The sequence below is a fragment of the Bombyx mori genome, chromosome 5, assembly GCF_030269925.1.
Source record: "Bombyx mori chromosome 5, ASM3026992v2".
NCBI lineage: Eukaryota > Metazoa > Arthropoda > Insecta > Lepidoptera > Bombycidae > Bombyx > Bombyx mori.
In genome coordinates this window covers 15,754,715-15,769,438 of record NC_085111.1, presented here as the reverse complement: position 1 = coordinate 15,769,438, position 14,724 = coordinate 15,754,715, and the positions used below count along the sequence as shown (strand labels likewise).

The following is a 14,724-nucleotide window of genomic DNA, read 5'->3' as shown; positions in this document are numbered from 1 at the left end:
TTGTCGTATCGATACGTGTACACCGGGCGTCTTATCCAGTAGGCCACGACGACTTCTAATTTTGAAACAGGCCTCACAAGAAGTCGAAATCGCATTAGTGATCGTGTGCGTGTGCTTATCTTTCTATTGAAATTTTTATGAATAAATAAATAAATGATATAAATAAATGCTATGAATAAATGAAATATGTACTTGCAACTAAGCAGTTTCCACTCAACTAAAGTAACAATGAGCGAACGCAGAGAAGAGATCATTTTATCATTAAAATTTTTTTATTAAAGAAAATTATTTAATTTTATGTTTTCAACGCGTAAAACAATTTATAGTAGAAAGATAGCAATTTATTTTGCTTAATTCCAACCGTGTTCACATTTTTGCTATCTCAAATTCTTTGTCTAGACTAGAAACTAGAAATTTTTAAACAGCAAATACAAAAAGAATTCGTACCTACGCAAGAACTTCCCGTGATCGATATTGTAATGTTGACAACCGCCGCCGCCCACGTTCCTACATAGTTTAACGTTTTAAATATTAACTAGTGACACCTACAATTAGTGTTATTTCTTAAGGTCGTAGGTAGGTTTATAAAGAAATTTTCCTCGATCAGAATTCTCAACGACGCGGCTTAGTTTGTAATTAAAACATATTCATAGTTCATGAAGGACAGTTTTAAACAGAGAAATAAATAATATTTAAAAAAATAAGCTTTCATAGAAAATCCAACTAAAAAATAGGAAATAAAATTTAATAAATTTGAATTAAAAATAATGTAAGAAAAAATTATTTTATTGTAAAAAAAAAGCATGGGTTGCTTTTCAGGATATTATCAAGATAACCCTTCTACTCATATCTGTTCATAAAATATTTATAACTATTGATACCATACACGAAAAGGGTCAAAATCATGTTCAAAGATTCCATTACATACTAACATACGTATGAAGCTAATAAAAGCGTATTAAAAAATAACTATTGTGTGGTTTAGCAAACGTCGGACTTCAAACTAAAAAACATGCAGATATATAATATGTAGTTCAAGGATTAACTTTTTTATGTGACAGTTTAAGGTTAGGTGGGTGACATAGGCTGCGTTTTATCCCAAAAGAACACGCATTCTCACGGGAAACCGATACTTTTCCTTGGCCAAACGGACGAAATCGCGTGTAACAGCTAGTACCTTAAGGAACAGCATCATACCTCATAATTCTTGTTCAATCGTCACTCAGAAGCCAGTCCGGTTAGGTGTTTAGTCATATAGACATTACAATTCCATAATCTGTTGGATAGATAAGTATTACCAATACACAGACGGAGTATATTAGGTGTTAACGACGACTGGACCTATTTTATCAATGTAGACCCACTACTGTGAAACTATGGGAGGTCGGGGTAGACAGCGACTGCCCACTGGGCTATGGGCATTTCGATTCAATTTCAGTCATTAGCTACAAACAAGCCCGAACGGTGGTATTAATTCATTAGTATCAATTATTATTATTTCATCACATTATGATAATAACGTCATATTGAACTTTTCTTTGTTTTTTTTAGCTACAGATCCGATTTCAAGTATTATATATATACTAGCCGTACACTCCCGCATCGCTTGGCATTTTTAAATTAACATTATTATTTATTGTCATTATTATTAGGGAATATAAATATCAGCCTATCCATTAAGTACATGTATTTTCTACACGGATACCAAGTTTCAAGTCAATCGTATGCATGGTTCAGTATTTATAACGGAACATCAGTAAAAACCGCTGTAGATTTATATAATAGTATGGAAATATAGAGATATAGATAGATACCTATATATATTTAGAGTGAGCAGCTTAAAAAATATGTCAAATAAATTCGTTCTTTGTAATCCTAACATGACAATTCTTTTCTTTTGGAGCTATATATAAAGCTTTGTTATTCAAAATAGACGTGGCGATCGAAAATATCGCCGGAAGCCTATAGAGGAGACGACGTTAGGAAAATAAAAGAAAAATCGTACCGGGTACCAGTGATGGCGAGAAAATTTTACTCAAATAAGTCAACTTTTTGGAACGAAGTTTCTTATGGGACGATGCGGAGGGGTACCCTAACAGGGAAAAAACGTCCGCTACGTAAGATTTTTATTATTTATGTATAGTCTTAGTATGATGGCTATACAGTATCTAATGTATAGTCTACGTGATGACGGTTATTATTATTTTAATAATTATAATAGAGAATTTTGTTTTTTTTGTTTTTTCTATTTATTTGATTATTGAGTATAATTAAATTTTGTTTAAAATGACAATATTTAATTTCTCTGACATCAATTTAATTATTTTTATTTTTATCAATAAAAAAATCATAATAAAAAATGTATACCCGAATAATTATTTTCTTTATACCTCGAATAGAACTTAAAATTAATATTTTTATTATAAGGAACTTCGTTCCTAACCGGTGTCCCACGACACCACACATCTTTTTTTTTTTAAGAAGGAAGTAGTACTGTTGACGCGGAGGCATTTCCAGTTTCACCATGACGGGTGGACGAGCAAAGGCTCTGCCAGGAGGGGTGGGATTTGCTAACAACTGCCCGAGCGCCTCCAAAGGAAACCTAATTTTGGCATTGCTGAAGTCCATGGGCGACGGTAACCACTCACCATCAGGTGGGCCGTATGCTCGTCTGCCTACAAGGGCAACAAAAAAAAATTTATAATAATAGCTCAAGGGCAGCTGCTTCGCGAATGCATCTAATACCGGATCGGAATCGCGACCCGTTGAGAAGATCCGACGGGAAACTCAGTGGGGTGATGTATGGAGTATGGATTAGATTGAACGACGAATTGTTTGCCAAGTTCGACGAGTAGGGCTACCAGAGACAACGTTCAAAAGGCGACGGACAATCGTGATCTCAACACGAAACCGGGTCACAAAGCATACCATGATCGAATACAAGTTTTATTACATTGCAATTCATAAAGACATTGAAACCGCACATAGTAATTGATATTTACTCAAGTGAGCGTGAAGATTGTCCGAGTGGGTATCGCGGTCAGTAAACTTTACGTATTATTATCAAACTGTGACAAGAATCACTATATAATAAGTACACTATACGTATTTAATAAACAATAAGGAGCATTATAGGGATTAGAACAATTGGCTTAAATGTCCATATATTGTGAGTACTCGCTTTGAAGGTTCTAAGACCGTTTTAATAAGATAGCCTGAAGGTAGAGAACCACAAAACATCATTCCTATTAACTTCTGTTTGAAGAAATGTTGCTTTGGTGTGGGTGTATTGGTGAAAAGGCTTTCCTTTACATGAAATTGAAACACAGTGACATGAAATAGAAATTAGCAATTTGGAAATGCACGACCTGAAGTCGTCGTGGCCTAAGGAATAAGATTCGCATTATAGCATTCGCAGCATATAAGCATTCGTGTTGAGCGATGCACCGGTGTTCGAATTCCAGGCGGGTACCAATTTTTGTAATGAAATACGTACTCAACAAATGTTCACGATTGACTTTCACGGTGAAGGAATAACATCGTGTAATAAAAATCAAACCCGCAAAATTATAATTTGCGTAATTACTGGTGTTGGACCTCTTGCGAGTCCGCGCGAGTTGGTACCACCGCCCCGCCTATTTCTGCCGTGAAGCAATAATGCGTTTCGGTTTGAAGGGTGGGGCAGCCGTTGTAACTATACTGAGACCTTACAACTTATATCTCAAGGTGGGTGGCGCATTTACGTTGTAGATGTCTATGGGCTCCAGTAACCACTTAACACCAGATGGGCTGTGAGGTCGTCCAACCATCTAAGCATTAAAAAAAAAACCTCAAAAAATCAAAATAGACTTAAACACTGTAAAATAAAATATAAAATCCTCCTCCAGAAAAACATCTATGAACGTTCGTGTTCATTCATTGTCACCGCACAGATTTTGAATCAGGTCATGTCGTAAATTACTTTAAAAACAATAGATACGAGATAAAGGCAATTACGCTAACTGGCTGCAATCAAGACGGAAACGATTTAACTAAACTAAACTGTTGCGATGTGTTACACTGACACGGCCGGGTTGTCAGTTTTTTCACCATCAGACAAAGGAAGTCAACTGATCGGCCTAACCCATCCCAAACGTTTTATATAATATACAGCATGTTGCTAATTTAATGAGACTGTTTGGACATTAAGATTTGTTCATAATTCATGATCAACGAGCGCATTCAAAACAAAGATCCAATTATTTATAGATACTCTATTACTTAGAATGTGGAAATGGTCTAACACCAGACAAGGAAAGGCGGCGGTTAATATCAAGGAAAAACGCTCAGATTTTTTAAATTATGTTCTTAATTTAACTAAGACATTGTCCAAAGTTGTTGATTCCAAACTTTGCAAAAATGGGCCGGACCTGTGTAGACATGTCAATGTTATATTAAAAAAATCTAGATCTTCACGACGACTTAAATCTAGAACCGATACGTAAGTTACTTAAAGAAGCGTCAGTAGGCTACTTTGAAAAAGCAGCGCGGCACGATAACCTTTTTGTCGTGGCCACCGCTAACTACATATCCGATCTAGGTGACAAGGTAATGTAAAGCCGTCGTCGGCCAAAATATGCCTTGTCGGATCCCCCGGATCCACTCTCGGTGCTTTTAGGCTCTTCAAGCACCGGTTACCGTTCTCGTCGATTCCGAAGAAGACTTCGACGTGCGAACGAGCCCATAGACACAGCCCATTGAGTTTCTCGCTGAATCTTCTCAGTGGGTCGCGATTCCGATCCGGTAGTAGATTCAGCGAAGCACTGCACTCGCTAGGGCTAGTGTTAGCAATTCTGTCAGGTTGAGCCCGTGAGCTCACCTACCAGCCCGCGCAATGTTGGCATAACCTCTTAGGTTACCAACGATAAAGTAGGGAGAAAAAATATTAAAAAACATCGTCAAACGCTACAATGTAAATACGGAAAGTGCTAGTTTACTTACGTAACAAATAGTTAGTAGTACATTGAAGCTAGGCTATTGAGGTTAGGTAGGTAGATATATTTCGTGTTTTTCGTTCAGTTGTTACGTAACGGTGTAAGTAGCACCCGACGTTGAGGAAAGGTCGGAGACTGTCCTTAGAAGCGATTGTCGCAGATTCGATGCGGCATAGTTCAAGAGTTCCAATGCAACTATTTTGCAATTACAGCAGTTTAAGTTGGACGCGTTAGTTTAAAAACATTACAGAGGCTTATCTTTTTTTTTTTTGTTGCTTAGATGGGTGGACGATCTCACAACCCACCTGGTGTTAAGTGGTTACTGGAGCCCATAGACATCCACAACGTAAATGCGCCACCCACCTTGAGATGTAAGTTCTAAGGTCTCAAGTATAGTTACAACGGCTGCCCCACCCTTCAAACCGAAACGCATTACTGCTTCACGGCAGAAATAGGCAGGGTGGCGGTACCCACCCGCGCAGACTCTCAAGAGGTCCTACCACCAGTAATTACGCAAATTATAATTTTGCGGGTTTCATTTGAATTCATTTAATTTCATTATCTATTTGAATAACGCGCAAAGGTGATGGAAGCTTAACATACTTCAAAGCCACTTATTTTAACGACCGTAACCATATTCTGTAAATTAATGTTTAGCAAAAACAGCGTCATAAAGTGTGTACATATTAAAAAATAATATGATTCTACTGATCAAAACATAAAAAACACTACGTGCAATATTATATTGGAGGGGTGAAAGGTTATTTGGTTTGAGTGACATTTCTTTAAAAAACGACATTTATCTTTTTAATTAAAGATGGATTTTATTTTGTATTAGCATCAGCAGTTCGATGTTTTTAATTGAACATCATTTAAGTTTAGCCGATATTTAAATTGATAGTAGTAATTTATTATTAACTTATTTTCCAAATTATTAACGTTGCGACGTTTAGGTACGTCCTTGCTCGAATCATGATGTCACAACTATAGATACAATGGAGTGAGCTATGAATAAATCTTATGGCGGAGGTGTTAATAGAATCTGAAGATGTATAGTATGTGTGCATGACGGACTCATTCGAAGATCTAAAATCCAGAAAACGCCTTTTTTTATTACACTAAATACCTAATGCTTCGTAGTGTAAATGTTGCGATTATCAATGTAAGACCTTAAATTTTGTTTGATATCACTTAATAAAAAGCATTGGAATTAATTCGATGTTAATTTTAGAATTAAACATTTTATTTTATTATATTTAATGATATGTTTGAAATAAAATGTTTAAGAAGTGAGATTTATCTGGAGTAATAAGGCTGAAGTCTCCATTGCGTTTAAAAAAAAACCTCACCTATCATTGAAAACATTGTTTTAATGATAGGTGAGTAGAATCAAATAATACTGGCTTCGCTCTACCACCATACCGTTAGAGATTATTAAATAAAAATTTACCGCGCAAATAATGGGATCAGAAGGAACCCGCAGAAGAATTTCTAGACGGCATACCTCGCATCTATAGCTTTTATTTCACATCTTCACGTATTTAACAATATGTGATCTTGATCTGTGGCTATAATTTAAGCATTTTTGAAAATCGAACACTTCATAATGTTTCCGTGTTTTATTTACGACACCAACGCACATTACCGGCAATGTATTGGCACGCAACGATGTAGGCCGCGTGTTTGCGTGACGACCCCCTAACGGAATGATATAAATCATGAAATTGAGTTCGATACGAACAGTCAATGTATGCTGAATAGTATAAAAGAAGGCGCGTTTAAACGTCTTCACTTTATTCTAACTCAGTTTAGAAAATATTTCAAGATATTTGACTACTGCAAATCTGAATTATTCTCAACAAAATATATATTCATACTCTACTTAAAAAAAGGAATTTGGCTTTTTTTATGTACCCTACGTACTCTTTGATATTACTAGAGTGGTTATTAGGCTATATTTAATAGAAGTTTTCATTTCGCTAATTATTATTTTTCGCGACCGCTAATTATTATTTTAATGTTAATAACTGATCTTTATTGTGGATTATTATAGTAGTTTTAACTTTCTGCAAATTATAAAAATGAACTTTACAATTTCAATTATACTAATAAATCTTAATTTATGGAGAATTCTATGAAAATTATTTCAATGAGCGGACAACAAAGTATTGTAAATGAAATTACTTTTATTACTGGTGGTAGGACCTCTTGTGAGTCCGCGCGGTTAGGTACCACCACCCTGCCTATTTCTGACGCGAAGCAGTAATGCGTTTCGGTTTGAAGGGTAGGGCAGCCGTTGTAACTATACTGAGACCCTTAGAACTTATATCTCAAGATGGTTGGCGCATTTACGTTGTAGATGGCTTAAATATAATGTTCAAGTAAATAGTTGCAAAAATTATAGGTTTTACAAACATACTACAGGTTTTTAGAAATGTATTGATTCTTTGTTCTATTTAAAATCACTTGTTTGATTAGTTCTAATCTATATTGATTACTTTTTAAGTTTTAGAAGGTCCCTATCAGTATTATTTGAAGTGTTTAAAGCAACATATTTCAGCAAATTAACAACAATGGTTTTAATTCTACCTTCTTTATATAAAAGTAGGAACATAAATAAAAAAAAAAAAAACGTCATTAAACTTGAATGGTTTTTTATTATTTATTTCAAATTCGTACTACAAGACTTAGCAGTAATGCCACAACAGTTTACGTATCAGTGTAACCGAAATAAATAAAGATTTTGAAAATATTTATCCCACTAAAAAATTTACAACTTAAATATAATATTCATAAATAATTACCTCACAGCAACTCTTACGCTGGATTCCTCACTGGCCATGACTGCAATATACACCTGCACAAACAGAATCAATGCAATTGTTGTCAAGAAATTTTAATTCAACTATATATGTTATGGGTATGTATATGCCTTTTAGGTATTAGAAGTAAATTAGAAAAACAAACCTTTACTAATAGATATTGTGTTGAATATGTCAATTTACGTTTATATTTTGAAACAATTTACTTTTTAAATTACATTGTTATATTTGGTGAGATTGTTTAACAATTTTTTATTTTCAAATTTTGATGAACTATTGAATTATGCAATTGTTCATATTTTTACTGTACTTTTCTTTTTTTAAATATTTGTCATTTTTACTGCGTTTTCATAACAGAAAACCTGTCGGTGCAATTTTTTTCTAGTTTTCATTTTTGCGTAAGTTACAAGAGTTTAAAATACGTTTAATACCGGCTGAGGAATGTGTTTTTGTGATAGTACTTAAATAATACGATTTTTTGAGAAGATAAGGATTGCGATATCGATGCGAATAACAGTATAACTTTTATGTCTATTGCACACAGTTGATAATTTAAACAAATTAACGGTGTATTGTGTAAATTCAAATTAACTTACCGGGGCTTAGAAATCCTTTAATTCTGTAGCACTAGATCACATTACACATAGCGTCTGCGTCACAAAGTCTCGCTAGATCGACAACGACCGATATTTATTTTGTCCATCTTTCACCATTGTAACAAGATTCCGACGATTTTTATAAATAAAATATAACTTAAAATTACTGGTTATAATGTACTATTTGATTTTATATTGTTCTAAATACGTGGAATAGTTTAATGCTAAGCTAACTCTATGTTACAATTTTTATGAAAACGCAAATAATGCAGCTAACTTAGAAGTACCGTTTACGTTCGACGAGACACTCGCCGCAATCATTCACAAAATTCTGTTTGACAACTGACTGATTGAAAAACACGGCCAGACGGTTTGACGTCAATTTGACAGAAAACACTTTGGGCTACCAGTGCAAAAACTTAACCACTATTTTTACTACTCCCGTTATTTAGTTTTAAACAAATATTTTTTTACTTTAATTCAGGATAGAAAGATCCAATTTTCTTATATGTAAATTGCTTGTTTTCATTCAAAAAATTTAAAAAGGAATAATATTTTATTAAACAACCAATAGATGGCGCGCGTTGATCATTTAGTTAGAAGTTTCAATATGTCTTTTATGGTTGAATGTCGTTCGTGATGCTCACGTAGTTCTTTTGAGTATCAAGAGATGGCAGTATTAGTTTCAGCCGATAATAATAATTTTAAGTTAGTCAATAATTTAAATTAATAAAGTAATTAACATTAACCCATTCTAAGCTGAAGTTTCCCTTCGTTATATTGAAAACTAATGAGAAACAAAATCTAAAATTGTAAACTTAATATAATTTGTTAATATTAATAGTAATTACATAGAATTAAATAATAATACCCAGTTTGACATAAGATACTGATAAATAGAATAACAAAAAATAATTAGGTACAAAATCTTTTTAGTACTTTTACTTTGACCAACACGTGGGTTTATTAAAAAGTACATTAAAAAAATGTTGTCAAAAATTGCCATGACAGACGAAATTCAGCATAGAAAGTGTAGGTACATATCGGTTCTCTTTATTTTGGTTATAAGTTTACGCTTTACTTAAAATTGCATATTAGTGGATTGCATTAACTTTCCAAAGGCGTGCTTGAACAAGTATAAGCTTAGAGTGACTTCGTAATTATTGTACCAATAAAAAAAAAAAAAACGCATACAAAGTAATACGCGGGCATTATTATCTAAACCCGTATTGGTGGTTTTTGTAACATTTTTTGCCGATTGTGTGTAATGACATAATTATTAAGTGTAAAACGGTATAGTATTAAATTCGCATCCGTATTTTCTGATCTTGGATTTTCAACTGTGAGGTTAATGACACTATATTCAATTTTTATAATGGCTAACTGTCTAGAATTAATCCACGATGAAGAAACTAGATAGCCTTCATCGAAACGGATTAGGTGATTTAGATCTTGTTATATGAATTTAACGAGCAATTTATAACCGAATAATTTGTCACAAATTCATAATATTATGGTTTTAAATTGCTAATGTAAGGAATATTAATATTTTACTAATATTGCATATAGGTAACAATAGATTTCAATATCAGTAGCTTAGTAAAAATACTTTGATAGTTGATACTTGATACGTGAAACAATCGGCAGAGTGATACTACATTTCAAGTGTTAAGTATTACTTAAATAATTCGATTTTAAATGCTCCGTTAAAAAAAAAAGATTTTTATTTTTTAAAAGATTAATAACATTTGACAAACGGACGGACTGATATAAGTTGTAATTCAATTACGTATTTAAAAAAAACTTGTTCACTTCTGTTAAAGAATCAAGTTTTATAAAAGGAGAGATACTTAGGTATGTACAGAAAACTCAAGTATTAGGGACATATTGTATATTATCTACATTTGTGACTGTAATTTTAAGCTTTCATGCTCGATGTGCTTAAGCTATTCTTGTATTCCAATAGGGACGGTTCTAACAAAGGATTTTTAGTGAGCTACAATCTCACATAATGTGATTTTAACTCAAAAGACGCGGTATCTATATGTTTTTTCAACATAAAAAAAGCTATAGATAGGTACTTTATGTAGATTGAAATATTTGTACAGTAGGTATTTGACTGAATCAAGAGAGTGAATATACATGTATATAAAATTTTATGTGCGTGCATTAATGGCCTCATTTAAATATCTATCGATTTTTTATTAAGTCCTCCTTATCTAATCAAAAATATATGTGTTGCCATACAGAGCTTAAAAAGTATTTTTATTACTTTATAGGAATAGCTCTGGACGACCTTACGGTTCACATGATGTCAAGCAGGTGACGGTGCTCATTGATATTATTTATATCATTTAACGACACGTGTCCTGGTCTCAAAAACAAACTAGTATCCAAGTTCCTTTGTTTATAATTGATGAGAGAATGTTAAGTAGTTAACTCTTGTTTTCATGTTATTTTCAAATATACTTTTTTGTCGTACTGTTAATATTTAAATTTAGCCTATTTTTCCGCTGTTTGTAAAATTGCTGTAACATGTCATAGTGTGTTATAAGAGATTTCTGTACATGCCTGTAACTGGCTTACATACCAGTACTTAATTTTATACATGTTAATTTTAAGCTTGAATGTTTTGTGTGTATTGCTGTTGGTGTGTCTAAATAAATAAATAAATAAAAATTAAATATCATAAAGTATTGTACAATAATACGATATTTCTACCCTGAAGACCAGAATACACGAATACCTACTTTCCGACAAAATTGGACAGAGAGATACTATAAACAAGAATCAATTCATGTGTATATTAATCGATTATTAAGTACATAGTGTGTAAAGCATTGTATTTCAAACTACCTCACAAATTCAAAGCATATATAGCTAGATACCTATAGGCCTACTCAAGGTTCGCCAAAACGAAAATCCTTGATCAAATATAGTGTTGGCTAATAATTACTTTAATTTAAAAACGAACGTATTGTGTAAAATTCTAAAAAAAAGTTAAGCCTCTCAGAGATTCAAGATGTCTCAAAACAGTTCAGTGGGGCGGGCCCTTGGCTTTCCTTTTTGGATTTCACCGCTCATTTTGATACACGAACCTGGACATTCAATTGAACTTTCACACTTTTTACGAATTGTTTTAAATTTTCGCGACAGATGCGATTATTATAGACACTCTATAAAAAGAAGCTATATTAATAAAGTTCCATCCTTCAAACAAGGCTTGCGGAGAGCACTCAACGGTAGGCAGCGGGTTGCCTCTGCATTGCTGACGATGAACAACAATAAGCACTCGCCATCGGGTGTAGGTACTGTATGCTCGTCAACCTATTAGGGCAATAATCTATCTCTATATATAAAAATGAATTGCTGTTCGTTAGTCTCGCTAAAACTCGAGAACGGCTGGACCGATTTGGCTAATTTTGGTCTTGAATTACTTGTGGAAGTCCAGAGAAGGTTTAAAGGTAGATAAATATGAAAATGCTCGGAATTAAATAAAAACAAAAAGATTGTTTTTCCTTTGATGTGTCTTCCATCGGACGGATTCCTTTTGTTTGTTTTAAGTTTATTAAGAGACACTACGAAGTTTGCCGAAACAACTATACATACTCTACCTGTGATAATGAACGTGAAAAACGTCTTATGAACCCGTTTGAAAATAGTTTCTAAAACTTTATATTGTAATTGCAGTTTAAGAATTTCATGATAACTTTGATCCAGAATGTTCTAAATCCAGAATAAAATAACGTATCCAATTTACACAAACTCAACGGATCCTTAATACAGCTTCGTAATTATCAGGCGTCCTTCTCGTCAATCCTTCAACAAGACGAAAGGTATTAGGCAGTTCAATCTCCAATGTTTTGTTTTAGATTAATAATTACAAAAGACAGACGCTACTACTGCCATGGCCGGGACAAAAGAAAATAAACAACTCTGTAATTGAAAATCCTATCCAGATTAAATTACCGGTCGGCTTTTCGCTGTATTCAAAGTAATTCAGATTTACATTACTAATCAAAAGTAAGTCTACGGGACGTTTTTCTAATAAATTTTCTTTCGCTCCATTTGAAAGAAATTAGCCAATTACGTTCGTTCAAAAGACGGTCGACGATTTTTAAACAACTTTAAATCACAAAGAAGGATCTGATTCTCAATTCGGAGCATAGGTTTTTTTAAATAATTATTCCATATGGGTTGGTAATTAGATATTTTTCTTTTCTATTATGTTATGTTTACACGAGATGATGAGATCATAATCAGATCTACCTACAGGTGTACCCCAGTTGATGTGTGTAGCCTAAGATTATTAGAAACGGAAATACAATGATGATAAAGTAACATTGGGTGGTTTAAGGACGAAGAAAGGATTGCTTTTTAATAGATTGATCACAAAGATTAGCAATAAAATAAAATAAACAAATCGAAGTAAAAATGCGTATCCGACAGAGCAAAACTTGTTAGTTTGAATTATGTTATCGATTTTAAAATCGCGTTTCATATTATTTAAAGTTTCTATTTCACCGTTCACTTTTCCTTGAGCCATAAATTAATTTCTATACCAATATATTTGAATACACACCTATAGTACACATTTATATATGATATGAAATTTTACACCGCCATAGCCCATCATAAATTTTGCGATTATGAATATAACTTTTTTGCACAATCTTCAAAAATTAATGGAAACGATCCCAGATAATATCTAGTGATCGCCGTCGGGTCTCGTTCTGACTTAATGAGAATTAAATCTTGTTGTTTATGACCTCAGTAATGTTGTTATGAACGATTATATACCGAATTAAAAAAAAAAACTCTGCGAACCAATCAACTTTTATTTCTTTATTGTTCCTTCAGTTTCCAGTAACTATTCCCTTAAAATTATGAATGTGGCTCATGAAAAGAATAACTTAAACTTTTTTTTTATGTTTGAGAGATTACTGGTGGCCGGGTGGCCTTTCCAGTTTTACCAGGGCAGCTGGGCGAGCAAGGGCTCAGCCAGGAGGGGTGGTATTTGCTAACAGCTATCCGAACGCCTCCACAGGAGACTTAACAGCTCAAGAGTAGTTGCTTCGCGAATGAATCTACTGCCGGATCGGAATCGCGACCCGCTGAGAAGATCCGACGAGAAACTCAGCGGGCTGATGTTTAGGTTAAGTTGCACGTCGAACTCTTTGCCGAGTTCGACGAGTACGGTTACTAGTGTTAGAGCTAAAGGTGTCTAATGCAAGGGTTATTGGATCTGATAGATCCGTAAGGACGTGTCTAAGGCGTCGACGGTGACTGGCTCCTGCGTGATCAGGATTCGGGGAGTAGTCAGCAGCGGCAACGATAAGGCGATGTAATTGCAAGGACAAATAGGATTTTCGTAAAAATAATGTTTCTAACTTGCATACAACGTAACATGATTTAGAAATAGTCTCTTATAATCGTATGTTTTTGTAACTGCTTTGACTTTTTAATCGAAATACACACGCTTGAGAAAAATAAAAAATGATGCTTAGTTAAGTAAATTATTGGTGGTAGGACCTCTTGTGAGCTCGCACGGGTAGGTACCGCCTCCCTGCCTATTTCTGCCGTGAAACAGTAATGCGTTTCGGCTTGAAGGGCGGGGCAGCCGTTGTAACTATACTGAGACCTTACGACTCATATCTCATGGTGGGTGACGGCATTTACGTTATAGATGTCTACGGGCTCCGGTAACCACTTAGCACCAGGTGGGCTGTGAACTTGTCCACCCATCTGAGCAATAAAAAAAAAGTTTAATTTAATTCAATTTAAGCAATTGGAATTACAATAATCAATATGTATGTCAACCTGCTTCACATGTAAAGTATAATTTATATATACTAATCTATACTTACTAATATTATTATATTATTATATTATATAATTATAAATAGGAATAAAGAGGAAAGATTTGTTTGTTTGTTGGTATTGAATAGGCTCCGAAACTACTGAACCGATTTGAAAAATTCTTTCACTGTTTGGAAGCTACACTATTCCCGAGTGACATAGGTTATAATCTTTTTTGAAAAAAATTAGGGATCCTTACTTAAACTCCAATAATGTAACCCATGGCGTAAAAAAATTACCTAAAATATTCTTTACATCGCGTGCCCTGCGAAAACTATTGATGATAGAATAAAATAATGTAGTACGACTTTGTAGAACACATTATTATTATTATTATTATATAATTATAAAGAGGAAAGATTTGTTTGTTTGTTTGTATTGAATAGGCTCCGAAACTACTGAACCGATTTGAAAAATTCTTTCACTGTTTGGAAGCTACACTATTCCCGAGTGACATAGGTTATAATCTTTTTT

At 33.8% G+C, this 14,724-nt stretch overlaps 1 protein-coding gene across 6 annotated transcripts in view; it reads right to left on the bottom strand.

Annotated features, from left to right (window-relative positions):
• Nucleotides 1-8,784, bottom strand: part of LOC101743085 (kinesin-like protein KIF21B) — an 85,279-nt gene extending 76,495 nt beyond the window's left edge. For 3 of the 6 annotated variants that reach the window (XM_021350595.3, XM_012693750.4, XM_062668800.1), the window contains exons 1-2: nt 8,392-8,758; nt 7,778-7,830 (exon numbers count right to left, since the gene is read on the bottom strand). In XM_021350595.3, coding sequence (XP_021206270.2) covers nt 7,778-7,815 — 38 coding nt within the window. In that variant the 5' untranslated portion in view covers nt 7,816-7,830; nt 8,392-8,758. Of the gene's footprint in view, nt 1-7,777; nt 7,831-8,391 lie in introns of all 6 variants that reach the window. The other 3 variants (XM_021350596.3, XM_062668801.1, XM_021350593.3) reach the window with 2 other exon arrangements.
• Nucleotides 8,785-14,724: the final 5,940 nt, after the last annotated feature.